Raw genomic sequence first — 18,650 nt, 5'->3', positions numbered from 1 at the left:
CCTTTCAAAAGCCACCAGCAGCATATGTTTCTTCTTCCTTGTGCTGTGCTTGATCCAGAAACCCTTTCTTCATTGCTCTGCAATGCTTCCTTGCCTTTTGCTCCTCTTCTGACGACTTTCTACGCTTGTGGTACAGTTTTCCTCTTGAAAGACACCTAGATTTCTCTCCAACGACGGACTAACAGTGCACCCCATACGCTGTACTACTTCGGCAAGCTCACTGTGGTCTTCATTGAACACGATCACTGCCAGGAACACAGCAGTCTCAACAGTTATGGAGCTACAGAACGATTCCTTTGGACAGAGATGTCAAATAGTGCCATTGAGTGCTTCATTGGCATTCTGTGTGGCACGGCGAACACAGCCCTGTAGGAGGGATTTGTCGGCAAGATGGACATATACAGGTTTAATTTCTTCAAAGACTGCAACAGGGATAGTGTTGTTTGACGATGAAGAAACTGCCACAGAAACATTGCCATATCCACACTTCTATTGCTGCCACCTGCACCCTGAGTCCTTCTGGGCAGAACTGATTGCATTTCTCGGCATCCTTGGACTGTACGTTGTGGCAAACAGATGCCCAAATAACACGGGCCATCGCTGTGACGAAGCCTGCAATCCTGCAGATAGCATTTCCAAAATAGTTCCGTAGGGAGTCTCCTTCCTTGTGCAGAAAGTACAATAGCGGGTCAACACTTCCACGTCCACAAAATGTGTGTGTCTCCCAAGCAATCACAGTCTGCATGCCATATAAGGAGCTGTATCCTCGTCGCATCCATGTTCCGTCCGCTGTGACGGCGATTTCGGCTGGCGATTCCTCCCCGGCTGCAACTCGTTGTGTGAACCCAACTTCAGCAGCATTATTCATGCTCAAACTTGCAGTAGCTTTAGCAGCTTGGTGAAGATTCTTCACGTGGCGCTGGTAGTTCTTCTTTGCAACCGGCGTTGGCAAATCGAGGAATGCATACAATTTCCGGAAATCCTCGCGGCCTCGTTCAAGCAGGCGCATAGCCAGTACGCTCTTTCTATTCAATTCAAAATAACTGGATGTCTTTCCCACTGCGGGCGGTGAAGCAACAGCAGTGCAGTAGTTGCATGCAACTTCAATTATGGAGACTAGGCCAGCTCTTACATTTTCTGCAAACTGCTGATGTGGACAATAAATTCTGCAATTAAATTTAATTTCTGCAAACTAAAATTCCGCTTGTCAGAATCCAGGACTTCACCACTCTCCTCACTCGAGTCTTCATTGGAGTCACCAGCGCTCTCGGTATCCTCATCTGCAAGTAAGTTCAGATCGCCAGCCAAGGGTTCACAGCTACGAGACGTGTCAGGTACTCCCAATTGCTCAGAGTCACATTCAGTTTGAGCACGAGATGCAGACTCGTTTTCTTTCTCCAGATCTCTGCGCTTGGGGCTCTGGAACTGGTTCCCGTAGAAAACACGCTTCTTGGCTCTGTAGTTAGCGGACTATCTCCTCTAATTGCCAATGACCAGAAGACAAAAGCTACAGAGAACAGCGGCCACGCCAATTTCCAAATTTTTCTGTACTTCCTTTGACGCGGATTTGCATTTTTTTTGTTCGTGCTGACAGTGACACCGTACCAGTGCTGAGCTGACTGTACTGCAGAGCTGAGTAGATGTACGGGTCGGTACGGGGTACAACTAAAAGCCAACACGGCACACACACACAAATAGCTGGCGGTCTTGGCACCCTCCGCGATCCACGCGGTGAACCGGAACGAAGATTGATTGCGCTTGCGAACTGCATTCAAAGTGGAGATCAGCTGATTTTTTACAAATTCGCAGTGGGAGTTGGTTTGAATTTTCAAAATTTCCCAACCGTCGTGTTGTTTACCGCATAAAAAATTACACCAGCGGAAAGTTCATCACTTTAGGAGGAAAATGAGCCGGATATGGCCTCATTCTGACAACTTTCATTTTTTGGTCCTTTTTTTGGACCCAAAAGGGGATCTGCCACCTTAAGGGGGCACATCACCCAAAAATTCGCTGAAAAATCGAATTTGTAAATTATTCATATTGAGTGCTACGTCAGTTGAAAGAGCATGAATAGCTGCAAATTCTCTGAAAACTGTGTCCCTATCTGACCAGCCGTTCAAGAGTTATGGCCGAAAATGTGCCCTTGCAAGGAAAGATTTTTTTGTCGCATGCTGTCATTTGTCCAAAAAAGTCCAAAAAATCACGTTAAAAAACCACGTATTGGGCTGCACGGCGGCGGGCGAAGCCCGCCGCCGTGCAGCAGGACTTTTGCCAGCACCCTCGTGACGTTCCAGATATGTGGCTTGATTATTGTAGTTGACGTTGATTTAGTGACTTTGGCAAGTTTGAGTCGTGTCAAGAAGTCAGGTAGGATTCAGTACTAGGCAGTAGTGAAACGTTAGTGGCAGTCTTTGCCGGTTTCTGAGGGCATCCTGGATTTGGTGTGCAGCGCTGTGGAAATGGCTTGCTGTGGAGGTCCCAGCACTGGATGTTGTATCAAAGGTACGACCTCGTAGCACGTGCCAAACCTAAAAAAATTCAAAAATTGACTTGGGTCTGTGGGAGTCCGTGAAAGAACGCCCACTCGTTCCTTTGTGACAGATTCCAGGGCCACGTTGAGGGGCCGTACCCCACCACCCATGGCTGCTTCTGGACTTGTTTTAGGTTTGGGTCCCGCGCACGGACAGAATGGGCACGAAAATGTGAAAAAAATGTAAATGCATTTGTTTGGCTCCTGGGTGGCTCGCACACCGTAGCACTATGCCGGAAATTTGAGTTTTTCCGGCCTGGAAAGCCTGTCAGTGAGGCGCAAGAACTTGTAAATCATGTCCTGAGGGCCAGCATAGTGGCAGGAGTGTGTGGTCAAAATTTCACTCAAATCCACTGAGAAACACCAAAGTTACGGTCAATTGAATGCCATATGAAATTTTTGGGTGATGTGCCCCCTTAAGGGGGCACATCACCCAAAAATTCGCTGAAAAATCGAATTTGTAAATTCATATTGAGTGCTACGTCAGTTGAAAGAGCATGAATAGCTGCAAATTCTCTGAAAACTGTGTCCCTATCTGACCAGCCGTTCAAGAGTTATGGCCGAAAATGTGCCCTTTTTTTCCGCGAGTTTCCCCTGGGACAGAAAATGTCACTTCATAGCTGTGTGCCACAGTGTGGTGTAGACCAGGCTGAATAGTGCCTAGTCACTAGTGGCGGTCAGGATTCCAAGCTGTTGAATGGTGCGTTAGTTGCCATGGCTTTTGCTACTTTTCACCAGTTGTAGTCTTCGGGGTGCTAAGTCGAATGGTCTTGCGCTAAATCCATCAGCGTTCCCTTTTTTCCCTAAATCCCAGCGTGATTTAACCCTAGTATCTCTGAATTGTCGCTCTGTTGTCAACAAGTTGTCTGAGCTCTGCGTTATTGCCGAATGTGCTAAGCCTGACATAATCTGCCTAACAGAGACGTGGCTCTGTCCCTCGAACCCGCTCTCACTGTCAGGCTATATCTGCATCCGCAGAGATCGACCTCCGGAAGACAATCGGTAAGCACATTGTAGCCGTGGGTATGGGGGTGTTGCCGTACTTGTCCGTTCGGACTCCTTTCCTTACGTCTCCCCTCGTGCCGACCTTCAACGCCCTGGCTGCGAGTCTGTGTGGCTTGAACTTGGCTCCCCCTCTACTCAATCTCAGAATCACATCTTACTATGCTGCATGTATCGACCACCCTCACAGAGCACAATGCAATTGTCGTACTTTTGTGACATGTTTGTTGAGGCATTACAGTCAGTCTGTTTAGATTCTTATGATCTGTTAGTGACTGGCGATTTCAACGCCCACAACTCAAGCTGGTGTCCCACCGAGTCTACCTCGAAGGCTGGTGATCTCCTTAGCACAGTATTTGCTGCTCTTGGGCTCCACCAGATGGTTGACTTCCCCACTCATTCCTCGCCTAATGGCTCTGTTTCGTGTCTGGACTTGGTGATCACCAACCGACCACGCCTCATGCGCTCAATTGATCAAGCACCTCCCTTGGGTATGTCTGACCATATACAGATTGTTTGCACTTTATGTTACGCCCCTATTTCGAACTACTTCCCCAACTCTTCCACTGGTCCTCCCTCTTCACTGTATCGCTTCAAACAAGTACCTTCGCACCTTTGGCAATTAATCAACGCTGATTTAGCTGGCTACAACTGGTCCTCTCTGAACTCGTACACTGATGTTAATGACGCACTTCATCACTTTGATTGTGAGCTCCAGTCCGCCTTCCGTCGTCACCTCACCTCATTCGGAGCCACCCACACTGTGACATCTCCACGACCCCGCATGCAATCTCCACCATGGGTTACTGCTGGGCTCAGGTCTGCTGTAAAACGCAAGCGTGATCTATATAGTGTGTACAAAAAATATCCGACAGCAGTAAATCATGCAGCTTATAACCGACAAAGGAATGCTGTAAAGCACCTGTCTCGGCAAGCACATCGTCAATATATACGCTCCATCCAAGCATCACTAACGTCACCGAATCGACCTACACTCTTTCAGTTTGTGCGAGCACAGCGGCACACTTCCGGCCGTGTCATGCCCCAAACGATGATAGCATCCGACGGTACGGTCGCCACGTCCCCCAAGAGCATAGCTGATATTCTGAACACTCAGTTCACCTCATTTGGGCTGGCTGATGATCCTTCGTGGCGCATTCCCCCTTTTGCCCCAGTCGCCTTTCATATCTGTTCCGTTCCGTACAATCACTGTCCACGGCTGTCAAGAAGCGGCAACTTAGAAAGATGGCGTCGGTTCGAGATGGCATGGTAACCGCGCACGTGCCGTGGTCCATGACTTGCTCATGTATGCACGCAAATGCAAGTCACAAACTCACAAAGATCGTCTTTGCATTTGGAGAAAATATCTTCGACTCTCTTTGGAGGTTGGCGAGGTTTGCCTAATCTTTACTTGATTGCGATGCCGGTATGTCCTCTCAATAATTAGAACAAAGAGAGCTGATGATCGCTTCATTGCTGAGCAGAAGTAACAATCAACTCTCCTCATGTCCTCAGTGCCAAAGGCAGACGGCTGCAATTCCACAACGAGCATTTCACGATGATGGAAACAATAATCGTGTACTAGTACACACTTGGACCATTTGGTCATCCCTATTCTAGCCGCTAGTCCGTCCAGCAAGCAGATATTGACTATTACGATAAGTACAACTGCGTGAACGAGGGCTCACCAAGCAAATTCAATTCAAGACGTGACTCCAGTCAAGAATTAGGGTCTTTACTCGAGAACTTCACAAATACAGGTCAAGGCACCCCACAAAACTGATAGATGGCACGAACGAAAGACAAATAGGCTAGACAAAGTGTCCCAAGTGATTGAAAACAGCAGATCTACCAAATAAGACAGCTACATGTGCCTAAACAACGATTCCCATACAGTCCGAAGTAGTATCAGGCAGAATGAAAGCCTTGGAAGTGCACAAATACAGCCATGACCGCCACAAAAATTGGACGACCGCCACAAAAAAATTCTCATTGCTCTACCTCCTTGAAGGGTGAAAGTTACCAGTTATCCTATAGCGATGTCAGTTTATGCCTGTTGGAACCCCCCACAGCCCGCACGAAATACCTTTCAAATAATTCCAGGATGCAATTGCAGCTCCAGACAGGACGAAGAAGAACACCGTGAAAAATAACGGCAACGATGCCCAAACTCTCGGGAAACGGCTGAAGTCTTCCTGAAGATGTTAACATTGAATAGCCATCGATTACCAGCGTGGTTTGGTGACTTTAGAACTGTTTTGAGACTTAGAACGAAGCGATATCTCAAATTTGATGGAATTGTTACCTGTCAAATGCGTGGGCGAGCAGGCCAGCTGACTGGTTATGCATGAACATGCATGAGCATGCATTGATTTTTCAGGGTTCACGTGCAGAAAACTAAGTTGCCGCGATCCAAGTGCAGCTAACAGCCGTGACATGTCACTACGTTTCAAGTTCGGAAATATCTGAAGCGCCTGAAATGTGGAAAGTCTCCCGGCTCAGATGGGATCCCGAATGAAGTGCTGCAGTCTCTTGCACCATCAATAGCCTATCCTCTCGCCATTATTTTTTTTAAATATGTCATTTCGAACTGGTACATTCCCACAGGATTGGAAATCCGCCATCGTGACACCGCTTTACAAGAATAAAGGCTCCCGTGCTTGCCCGGCAAACTACCGCCCCATCTCTCTGCTGCGCACAGTTTCCAAACTTTGTGAGCGTATTGTATTCGATTCCCTCTACCTGCACATCGCTCCGGCTCTCTCACCAGCTCAGTCGGGATTCTGCCGTGGTGACTCAACTCAATACCAGGTGACTCGACTTGTCCAAGACATAGCGACAAAGAGGAACTGTGGGGAGCACGTGGGAATGGTGTTTTTCGACTTGGCTAAGGCATTCGACACCGTTTGGCATCGTGGCTTACTTGCCAAGTTGGAGGTCACCTTCCGGGTGGAGGATGCTGCCTTGCGTTGGATATCCTCGTATCTGTCTGCTCGTTCTCAGGCTGTTCGCTTGTCCTATTTCTTGTCTGATCCCCTCCCTGTAACGTCTGGAGTGCCCCAAGGTTCCATTCTGGGTCCTTTGTTATTCTTGCTTTACGTTAATGACCTACCTTCAGTTGTCCCCGATGTTAGTTTGTATGCGGATGACACTGGCCTTATCTGTTCTGATTCCTCCCCTGCACAATTACTCTTTACCATGCAGCATCGCATCAACAGCACTGTCATGTGGATGCAAACGTGGAAACTCCAGCCCAATATAGACAAGACAGAAGCCATGTATATTTCTTCATCCCCTCCTGATCAACCATTATACTTCCCTGACTCGACTATGCCTATCCGTGTTGTTACTCAGCACAAACATCTAGGTGTGATGTTTGACTGCAAACTCTCTTGGGCTGCACATGTCAACTGTGTATGCAAGCGAACCAGTTCAGCATAAGGGGTACTACAACCACATTGCACTCATTTGCCCATCCAGCGTAAACTATTATTTTATCAGTGCTATATTCTCCCTATATTCGACTATTGCGATACCGCTTGGTGTGGCCTTTCTGACACAACTCTGAACCAATTAGAAGTCCACCATAGATTTACACTTAAAATTCTTTACAACAAGGATCGATGTTTTCCTTCGGATGCCCTTTATCGACTTGCACACACTTCTCCTCTCTCCGTTCGTCATAAGCACCATCTCTGTACACTGGTTCATAAAATATTTCTTCATAAAACCCCTTCACACATGATGAAGTACAATTGGTTTTCGACAAACTCAACCCGTAACGCGCTCATCCTGCCTCTTGTTAATGGCACAAGGATTCAGAGAATCCTTCAGTAGTCTAGACATTTGTCTTCACCATGCGGTCTGGCCTTTCGGTGTTCTTTTGCAATGAATAATAACAGGGTAGTCTGTGTAGTTTTCCTGTGGATTCCCGGTGGATTTTAGAATTGAGATGTGCTAGACGCATCAGAATTCAGAGATTGTGTAGGTACTGGAACGAATCGAGCAAAAACGGATGGGCTCGTGCGAGAAATTGAGAGTTTGAATGCATGCTTTCAGAGCGTGATGAAGGCAAGTAACTTAGTTACGTAATCATGGTAATGAAGGCGCCTAGGCAGCGCGCCACGCGTACGCATGCACCCATAATCACAGTTGCATACTCTTGCCGTTATGGACTCTTGGTAGTAGTACTAGTAGTCTACAGTCAGTACAGACTAGAATTAGCGCCTTGTGGTGACAAGGTGACTCATTTTCGGATTTTCTTCAATCTCTCCCGGCCCTGCCTTTGGCCCTTTGGCGTTTGTAAAAATAATGTAGTTCAATTAGTCATGTACATGATCACTGTAGAAACAGTTTTTTTCTCTTTCAGATACTGATAGTAAAAGCAAGTATTCATTTTACCCATAGTATTAGCGACCTAGATAAGTTTACTGCTGCTCCATTTCGATAGCACGGATACAACGTCAGTCGTGTTGAGTGCTGTGAAGAAAGCGGTCATGTGGTGCCGCAATCCAGTGTTTCTACCTAGCGACGAGGTTGGCGATGAACGCGATCAGCTACAAGATGTTGAACAGCGCAAAGCTGAATGTGCCGCTAACTCTTCAAAGCAAGAGTCGGACGAACAGGACGAAGTGGCCGCATCGGGTGGGACTGAGCCCCAAGCTGAAAGGCGACCGAGTCAGGACAGTACGAATGTGGTGAAACCCCAGTTTGCATTGGCCAACAAGGATACAAAGAACCTCTGGGCGAAAAAGAAGTCCGAGGCTATAAAAGTGTACTTTACTGAAGATCATCCGAAACGTGATCGAGTGCTACCCATTGCCAGCGAATGGAGCCAACATTGTAGTATTTCATTCGTTGAAGTGACAGATCGAAGCGACTCGGAAGTGCGAGTGTCTTTCAAGGAAAAGGAGGGCTCGTACTCCCGTGTGGGGACGGATGCACTGAGGGTAAGTCATGCCACAGTTCCCGTGTGCAATAATGATACGTGATCATGTATGCATACATACAAGCAGGTACAGTCACAGTGTTACCAAGTGCCCTCTACCCCCATCCGTATTGCCCAGTGCCATTTTGCGGAATTTTTCAGCGTTTTCCGTACTCGTTTTTTCAGGTCAATATTCTCACTGATTATTAGTGTAATTTGGAAAAAAAACAATACACACAGACTTGCACATGCATGTCCATTGTCACACCGGCTGCACTTGCTGAATTTCCTGTAATTTCTCACCTGTATACTTCCTCCGCTAAGCAAAACTTCGTTGCATTTTTACACTTCAGTCCAAACTCCAAAGCATTCTATGACTACCAAAACACTTCGCCGAGTGGAAAACAAAAACGCTTTTTCCGGCATAATTCGATTGAAATCCGTACTGCGGACAAAACATCTTTTTTCCGTAAAAATACGGACAAATACGGGCAGTGGTAACACTGCAGTCATGTAGAGTTGTGCCCAATGAGGGACGCTATCACCCTCAGATGTCTTCTTTGCTTGTGCTCTTTGAACTCTTCATCAGGCGCGTGCACCGGGTCAAAAAAAGGTGGTTTCCAAAAAGTTCCGACCCCCATTTTGCAATAAGCCACTGACTGGATAAGGGAAGGACTTGGTGGGTGTCCAGTGTTGATTGGCGATCGCCACCTTTGTTTTATAAAGGGGCAGTGCGTGGACAGAGTTTCCACCGACAATTCTCGTCATCATAGAGTGTGCCAACGTCGGAAAAGTCATAATCTTCACCAAAAGTCAATCTTTTTGCAGCGGGCTCGTCATCAGTTTCGTCCTCTATTGTGAAACTTGGCTCGTCACAGTCTTGAACTTCAACTTGGCTGCTGCCTTCAGCAGTGCCGGTGGCGGAAGAATCCGACTCTCCGTCAGAAATTTCACGCTGTTTTTTTCCCAGAGAGCCGACAAAGTCTTCTGCTGAAAACTCATTGCCTTTGTCCTCAAAACCACAAACCTGAACAGTAATTTTACTAACAACACAAACAGCCGCTCGTACTCCAGTCCAAGACCAAAGCACCCACTTCAAGACCAAGATGAAAACACTGGTTTCCACTTTGGACATACATACATGTACAGGCGCGTGCTCGGCGATGGGCACGGGGGGGGCACGTGCACCCCCCAAACATTTTCAATCTGGGTAATTGCAATTGTAATGTATGCAAATATGCTCTAAAATTCAAGAAAGGTTGCAAACAAATTGCAGAAAATTGCCGAGGGGGGGGGGGGGCTCCCCTCGGCTCCCGTGCACCCCCCTAGTTGGGGGGCCGAGCACGCCCCTGATGTACATGTATGCGACATGCCTACTGTCCACGCTTTGTCTTTGATGTCCTTGCACAAGCACAGTACACTGACAGTCTGTACAGCGTAGTCGAGTCCAGCAAAAAATACTGTATTTTCATCGCGCGTGAGTGGACATGTCACTAGCGCCGGTACCGTAGACTAGTGGCTGTGCCTGAACGCAACGTTACGTATAGCTCAGTTAGCTACGTACTGTCATGGACATGGAAATCCGGTCGATTGACCGGGGCCGGCGCCCTCAGCGCGTACAGAACGCTGCGTGAAGGGCACATGTTGATTCGATGCGACTATCACGCTGCAGCGCATAAATTGCATGTGTGTACCGCTTATCCACGGCTGCATGGCCAGCACCCTGGGGCCGCTAGACGTGCGACCGGATTTCCATGTCCACAACAGTAGGTCGAGCGCCAGTCACGTAGATGCATGCATTACGCACACTGTGACACTCTCTCTGTCTCTCTCTCTCTCTCTCTCTCTCTCTCTCTCTCTCTCTCTCTCTCTCTCTCTCTCTCTCGTTCACCTTCCCCGGCATGCGCGTTTTCAGATTCCTAAAGATGAGTGCACGATGAACCTTGCTGTGATTGACAAGTCAACTGTACTCCACGAATTTGGTCACGTGCTTGGTCTACTGCACGAACACCAGTCACCCATCAAGGGCATTGTGCTCTGGAACGTGCCCAAGGTGATGGCAGAGTTCACGGGGTCACCAAACTACTGGGATGAGGAGCAGATCCAGAGACAAATCCTGGAACCGTTCAAGGCGGATGATGTTACAGGCTCTACATACGACATGCAGTCCATCATGCACTATAGGTAAGTGTCTCCATGTAACTCAATGCTTTACTTTTTATATTTCAGGTGTAATCCTGATAATTCGAATCTCCAAATGCCAGGAAAAATCTTCTGATTATCCGGACATTCTAATTATCCAAACATGAACCCACAACACAATATGTATGTCAAAATGCTCCCATGTTCACGTAGAGTTGCGCTATGGACCTTAGATACAGATTTCACGGATACTGAACTGACCAGCACAGCCTGCTCATGCAAACTGAACTGATCATTACAGTGTATAGTGAACTTCGAATTACACTTTGCTTACTTCGAATTATCAGCACAAATCCCACACATTTTCTATGAAAGTGAAATCCGTGGAACTTCGAATTAACCGGACATGTCCGGTTCGAGGTTCGAATTATCAGAAAACTTTATGTGGGAATCGAATTGACAGAAATCAATCCTGGAAACACTTCTAATTAAGCGGTATGTTCGAATTAAGCCATATTCGAATTATCAGGATTCCACCTGTAAATAAAAAAATGAAGTGCTGCACTGTGTATTTCAGTATAAAAAATAAAATAAAGAATGGACTTGGATGGAGAGCCAAGGATAAATTTATATTAAATATAAAATGGACCAAGTAACTACGAGTTACGCTATAATTATAATGTCCACTAACACCACCAGGTACGAAACAATCAGCTCACGACACTGACCGACGGTACTGACGTCCTACAACTAACTAGCCGTTTAGTAACTGGTGGTGTTAGTGGACATTATAGCGTAACTTTTACATGTAGTTCCTTGGTCCATTTTTTATTTAATATATATTTATCCTTGGCTCTCCATCCGAGTCCATTCTTTATTTATTTTTTTATTTTATTTTTCTTTCTGAAATACACAGTCCAGCGGGGAACGGAATGGGAAGACTGAACCAATGGGGAGACATGACTATAGAGCGGGAAACCGGCGCAGCGTGTTGGTGAATTGGGCCTACCTCCTCCGACCATGGGTGGTGATTTGGGCCTACCTCCCCCGACCATGGGTCTCGGGATCAGCGGCAGGACCAAGCACCATATAGGCTGGATTAAGTTCATGCTTCGAGGTGAAATCATACTAAATATATTGGTACTGAATCTTCGAACAACTAGCTGTTTCAATCGTGTTCTTTATTATCAGCAGGGCTCTTAGTGTCTGGTTGAACAGATTGCGGTGAAGTCAAGTATTAGTAAGTGAAAGCATTTGCCAATCGGCTAAAGGCATCGTAGTGGGAGTTCAGTGCTAAAACCAAGTTCTTGACTCGATGCAAGGATGAACATATTATTATATTTATAACATATTAGTAAAACAGAGAGGTTTCAGGCTGTCCAAGAGTTTAAAAAAACACTTTTTCAGTTCTCTTATTGTTTGTTTAACTTATTAGTAGTTTGATTTCTTGACTTCTGTCCGTGTTCTGTACGTAAACTGTTGGTTGTCGTGCACAGATTTCCTAAAGGGTTGATATTGAGCATTGATGGGAGGCCGACACAGGATTCTGATTTTCCCGTGATATCAGAGCTTTCACCGACGGACAAACTCGTTGTGAGGAAACTCTACGGTCCTCCTGGCACAAAGCCAGCACCACCAAAGGAAGAACCGCAGACTCTGCCTGAAGATGCTGACAAGTCAAAGAGTAAGATTACCCTCCCTTTTAATAAAACATTCATCTCCATTCCTGAGACAACTGCTGGCGACTGCTGGCACTAAGAATAACCCAGTTAACCCAGAGCTCAGATTGATTGGCTGAACTGATCCCTATGCGGTCAAGTCAACAACAAGGCATGTCTATATCGGCACAAAGCATCCAAGGCAGCGTCTTTTAACTGCGAGACGGGGGCTTTCCACAAAGGCAGATGACTTTGAGGCAAACCAGACAGAATTCTGGCACTCTCTGTTTTGCAGTTTATAGCACTACAGGATGGTCAGGTTCAGCCATTGAGCAGCAGCAGCAGCAGCACTGCTATTTTTTGAAACTTTGACAATAGGCACTGTCTTCAAAATCCCTTGCTTAGCATGAATGAGATCTTACGCACTAGCTGCGCATCGCTCAATGCTGGTTTAGTGCGCTGAGCTGTGAATCATTGATATTTGCAGTAGAAGCACTTTCCGTTGCAATGGCCGTAAATCGTCCCAAGAAGTTTTTGTTTCGCTGGCCTATGAACTGAACATCTTACAAAGGCATTGATGGGGGAAGTGTCCCTATATATACAATTTTGTAATGTGTTTGTGAATTTGCTCCTACGTGCCTGATATTCATGAGTCTATGATGTCACACAGTCCCTGTGCACATGGTAGAACAAAACAGCTGGCTGCATCACCGCGGCTTGATAGAGTATATCAGCTGCTTGCTCAATTCCGTACGTACGATATCAACATGCTGATTGACTGCATCGAACCAGGACTGGAGCTTTGCGAGTGATTCGCACCAGTCTCGGAGAGATGCCATAAGGCCCAACTTCCTATTATTTTGCACTTTGCTGTTTCCTCTAGATCACATCAGCCCTGGAGAGGAAATGAAATTCACGTTCACAAGTGATCCAAAAGAAAAAAGAAAGTACACAATCGAGGTATGTGTGTGATAGATGTGTGTTTTCATGGGGGGGGGGGGGGGAGGGGGAGAGAGAGAGAGAGAGGTAGGGAGGAAGGGAGGGAGAGAAAGAGAGAGAGATGTGCTTCTAGACGTTCTGGGTACTTCCTCCGCGTCATTAAAATTGTCCCTACCCAGAGCGATTTTTCGAATTTAATTTGTCCACTCGAAGGGCAAAGAAATCAGCTAGAAATTGAGGCAGAGCATTGTCGACGGACCAAGCTTTAGTTTGTGACCTCCCGCTTCGCTGCACTTGCAGCTAAGGTTGACGTCTTCATCAGAGTTTGAGGCAGACCCTTCAGCACGGGCGTTCAAATTCAGGTCTAGAAACTTCGTTTTCATGCGATCCATGCCTCCAGGTGGCAGGCGATTAGGGCAAAGTAGCAATTTTTCAAGTACACTGCAACGACCTTCCAGCGAGATAGGGTAAGCAGTTTCGCAACTTCTGTCCTTGGCAAACGCTTTACTGATGTTGTTGGTGTTTTCAGACCTACTACATTCCCAGCAACATGCGCCACACGTAGCGCATTTTAGGAATTTGAGAACACTTTGTCCTTGCCATCGTCAACTTCAGAATTTAGAATTCAGGAGAGATACCAGGATTATTATACCCAAGCTTGCAGTCTTGATATATGCACACGGGAAAAATGTGGGACGGCACTAAAACCAGAAAAAAACGATACGCGCTCTGGGGCGGAATAGTGAGGAGAGCAATGGATTTGTTTGGTGCAGAAGAGAGCTCCGACAAAGTCTGAGACCACCACGGCTTCAGTAAAACGTAGACATTGCGCAGGAAGGGTCGCATTAATGTTCGAACACAGAAAACAGCGATTCTGACTGTCTGACTAAGACGAGAAACTCACAAACATTGCGATGTGCGAAGCGACAATTTTAATGACGCGGAGGTAGTACAAGTTAATTCCGATAAAAGAGTCCCGTCAGCTTTGAAAACTAGGTTATGGGTGGATAAAACCATGGTTATATGGAGAAGTTCAGCCCGACCTGCACCTACAGTCACTCCTGCCCGGACAGTTTAACAACCTCATTGAATGACGGGATGCAGCATGCATTTGGGACTGCGGAAATGTACGCTGCCAAGGCGGAATATCGTCATGAATGCGCATGTGGGATATGTACGCTGCCAAGGCGGAAAGTTGTGGTGCGTTCACGTGTCAAACAGGCTGGCCCGGCCAGGAGGTTTCTCGACTGCCTTCACTCAGGGTCCCAGTCAGTTTCTTGGATGTATGTAAACACACTAGGAATGCCCGCGACCCCAGATGGAGGCGGAATAGCTCGCTTTCCGGGTCTCATGCGGGTGAGAAATGAGCATTGCATGTGCAACCGTTGGGGGGGGGGGGGGGGGGGGCGTTAAAGGTGTGTTCTGGACGATTTTCCGGTGTTTGTTGTTTTAACTGCTTAGACGACTGGCGATGAAGCTGACCTGGCACTCACCCTGTATGGTCCTGACATTGAAACACGTTTCATCGCTGCAGCCACTGATGGTGGTGAGGATGGTAACCCGCGTGTTGTGCACCCTCTTCTCCCCGCCAAGACCTACTATATTGTGATCAGGGCCTTTGCCAAAGGCGGAGCGTTTGCGCTGAGGATATCGACGGTTTTTCTAAATATCAAAGATTGTACGAACTTAGACGTTGCGACTTCGGCGGCTATCAACATGAAGTCAGTCAAGTCAGTCAAGTGTCAAGTTCGGCAAGAAGCGTGTGTTTCTAGTTGGAACAATCAACTTCATCAAATATTGTATTATTTATTTTATGGCTCAAATCTGAGTCAAAGGTTATTCTAGTACTTGAAATAGGTATATTCAAAAAGATTTTTCCAGATCTTTTGTTGACAGTAGACCAAGAGTGCTGTCCAGCGCTGTGGAGATTTTCCTAGTACACCGTTGGTCGTGTAGTTGCAGCATAGCTGAGGTGACCGACTGGGTTTACTGTGTTTGCCTTGACGAATGAGTCTTGCCGCCAGTATGCAGCCTTGCATGTGTCATAGACGAGAATGTGTATGTGGGTAGGTAGACGACTGATCACTGCTGCCAAGGCCAAGGTCAAGGGTTGTCGTCCCCGTGCTACACATGTTACATGTTGGCTCTCTGTTTGTCTTCACCTGGACGCATGTACAGTTATTAAACCTGTCAAGGCGACCACTCGGATAAGGCGACCACCTGTCCCAGGAGATCACTGCAGCCAGGACCAAGGGATGCTATTTCCAGTCAAATGCCACTGGGATAAAGAGACCACCTTGCTACAGAGACCCCACTTTGAAAGTCCCTTGAGCAGTCGACTAGACAAGTTTCACTGTATCATCATCTTCAGCCAATGTTTGGTTTCCTTCTATGTAGATACATGCAGATTAAGCCAGACATCTCACTTACAATAATGTTCCAAGTGCCAGTTGAGTTCTAATACGTTCACCATGCATGCATACCATGACATGAAAATATAAATGTGTCTCCGTGCTCGCCATGTTATTTTATATAGAAAGAAAGCAAACACAGCAATCATGGCAAAGCGGAAAATAGATTTTTTTTACAGAAAGTGATCACAGTACAAGTATACCTGTTGTATAGGGCATGCACAAGGCGTTAGGGCATCGAAGTGGGCTAGCCAAAATCCGCACACACTAAGTAGTTTATTGCTCATTATGTAGCATATACTGTAACACGTGTAGTTTTCCTCACTGTTTATTTCTATTGCATGATTTGCATCAGGAGATCCCCTCGACAGGCCATCGCCTCTGGGAGATCCTTTAAATAAAAATACTTCTTTGAAGTAATTATAAATAAAATAGTTAGTTGATGATAATGTAACTATGGATGTAGCATTCGTAGGCCTTGACGGATTATGCTAGCATAATTTTTCGCATAATTCCTTCCAGAATCGAATAATCGCATAATTCGAGGCAAATTGCATACGAATCGCATAAAATTGTAATAATCCGCCTGTTCGCATCAAATTCCATACAGTTGAACATGTTCTACAAGTACAAGTACAAGTAGATGCACTAGGATAGTAGGAAGTAGGTTTACGACTCCCTTGGCCTTGATGATATGTCCAGTCCACTACAATCAGTGATGGTCGTAGCCAGGTCGGACGATGCATTGACCCCGTTGAACTTTTGCTACTAGTACTACAGTACAACCTACTCTACAAAAAAATTCCCTTGTTATTTTGCACAGAACCATTTTGCATTAGCAGCGTATGTGAGCATAATGCGGCATAATATGGTAACTTTTACCATAAAAACAGCATAATTCTGCAATTTTTTCAGCAATGCGAAAAGCATAATTTCACGAAAATATTAGCATAATCCGTCAACAAGATGGTCAAGGCCTAAGCATTCGACGCATCACCCAGTGCACACTAGTCACAGAGCAGCACGCATCACCGTTGTTACAATAGCTTCACGCCTAAATAGGCAATCATCATACAACTGATAATGGTTCAATAGTGCTCGCGTCCTTAAGGTGGCGATCTACCTTCGCGGATAGTCCACCGTAAAATACAAACATCTCAGCCAATTCTCTTTGGAATTAGGTCAAATTTTCTGGAGACATTCATTATGTACCAAAGGACAAGGAGCAGCACAAATAGAGGACAGACTCCGCTCATGTCCATTGTTATCGCCGAATCGCGATAATTGGCCGCACCCGCACCTCTTAACCGCAAAATTGAAATATGCATCCATCAAGTAGAAAATAACCAATTGCTACAGTGTTCCTAACATATATTTCTAGGTACTGAATATCAAGAAACAGTTGCAAAGTCCTTTAGATCACAATGTCACAACAAAGCGTTTTGACGCGCGCATCCGCAAAAAAAGTCATGATCGGGTCCACAACCAATGTGAGAACAAGCAATGATAAATGGCTAAACGAAGACATTCACGAACTAGCTGATGCATCACAGAGCTCAGAAATGTATAGGTTTAGGGGTATAGCACCTACCACTTTGCCGCAATCGTGGTAGAAAAATGCGGGATAGGCTAAAAAGTTACCAAAAACACACAAAAAAGGTCTATCCAATTCCAGCCTACCTGCCTACAAATCTTCACATCAGAAGCCATCTGGCTCGTAGGTGACCTCATTTTGGTCTCCTTGATGATTAGTAATGCTCTTCTTCAGTCTTCTTTACTTCTTCCTTGACTTCTTTGTCACTTCCCACAAGTTCCCAGCTCTTCCTGGTTGTATCACAATGGTGTTACTTAGTGCGGTGCCGAGCAGAAACGCGATGCTATCTGGTTTCAGTGTTCAGCTAGAGTCTTCTTTTCTTCTCTAAGGGCTTGTTCAATCAGGATCATTGCAGGCAAAATCAAGTCGGAAACCCAGCCTTCACTGGTGGCCTCTCTCCATGCGTATGGCAATATAGGTGCTGATGAATGAGGCATATCCAGGGTGCAGCCATGCCGTTTCCGTCACACATCACGGCGATCGCATGCGGTTGCAGCACTGCCACTTTGGTAAATTGCCTCAGATCCAGCGTAGCAGATCACATGTCTGCTTCTGAACTCATCTCGGAGAACATGACCACAGATTGAATAGGATCGCGTTGCCGCCACAGGTCTTAGTATATATGGGCAGTAGAATATTGAAAACTATGCAAAGCGTCACTGGCGGTGATGAATTCGGCGCATACTAAATGCAGGCCTGTGGACTTCCAATTTGAAATTGAATTTCTCAGAACTGAATGGACTTCTCTTCTCACCACACACAATCGTCAATGAAATCCCAAGGCAAATATCTGGGTTTGCCTGCTCGCTTAGTAGATCTACGATGGGATGTGGACTGGTACAGCTGACAGCATACTGATTTGACCAGAAATAGCAGAAATCACTCAATATTTCACAGACTAACTCCAGTAGGCTATATTTTGCACTCACTGCCTGACGCCGAAAGAGAGAGAAAAACTAATCACCACAATGGCTAGAACTGTTGTTGACATCGTCATCGTCAGAGTAGTCAGAGTTGGAGATGAAGTTGAAATACGTCTTCGCTTGGCAATTTTTTTGCCAATAAATTTGAACAGCGTCGTCAACGTCAGGGATATTTTCAGCGGATAGATGGATATCGAGAGCTTCTGGCAGTAATATAGGCTGCTTCGGGCATCCAAGACGACGGACAGTACTCATTCCACCCGATCTTGGTGACAGGCGACGACGTGAGACGTCTCCAATAGACTTTCCAAACACAATTGTTTGAATTCTTCACAAATTATCGAATTATTGATTTGCGCATGCGCACTGTGTCCATGATGACGTAATATGTGCGTATTGGTATGGCATGAGTCAGCAGTGGTATTTCTGACGAGCACAGAAAATTTGAACAAAATCCACAAGGATTTACCGTGAAAAGACTGATTTCTACGTTTTCCCCCAAAAAGTTGCAATTGTGCGTGTCA

General features: G+C 46.1%; 1 protein-coding gene across 1 annotated transcript; it reads left to right on the top strand.

Moving 5' to 3' along the window:
* The first annotated feature begins 5,053 nt into the window (after nt 1-5,053).
* Nucleotides 5,054-15,224, top strand: LOC135809818 (uncharacterized). The gene is made up of 5 exons (XM_065323248.1): nt 5,054-8,481; nt 10,375-10,643; nt 12,098-12,285; nt 13,143-13,219; nt 14,660-15,224. The coding sequence occupies exons 1-5, from the start codon at nt 8,029-8,031 to the stop codon at nt 15,041-15,043; spliced, it is 1,371 nt and encodes a 456-aa protein (XP_065179320.1). The 5' UTR covers nt 5,054-8,028; the 3' UTR covers nt 15,044-15,224.
* Nucleotides 15,225-18,650: the final 3,426 nt, after the last annotated feature.

The sequence above is a fragment of the Sycon ciliatum genome, chromosome 2, assembly GCF_964019385.1.
Source record: "Sycon ciliatum chromosome 2, ocSycCili1.1, whole genome shotgun sequence".
NCBI lineage: Eukaryota > Metazoa > Porifera > Calcarea > Leucosolenida > Sycettidae > Sycon > Sycon ciliatum.
The sequence above is the reverse complement of the archived record's forward strand: the minus strand, read 5'-3'. Positions and strand labels throughout refer to the sequence as shown.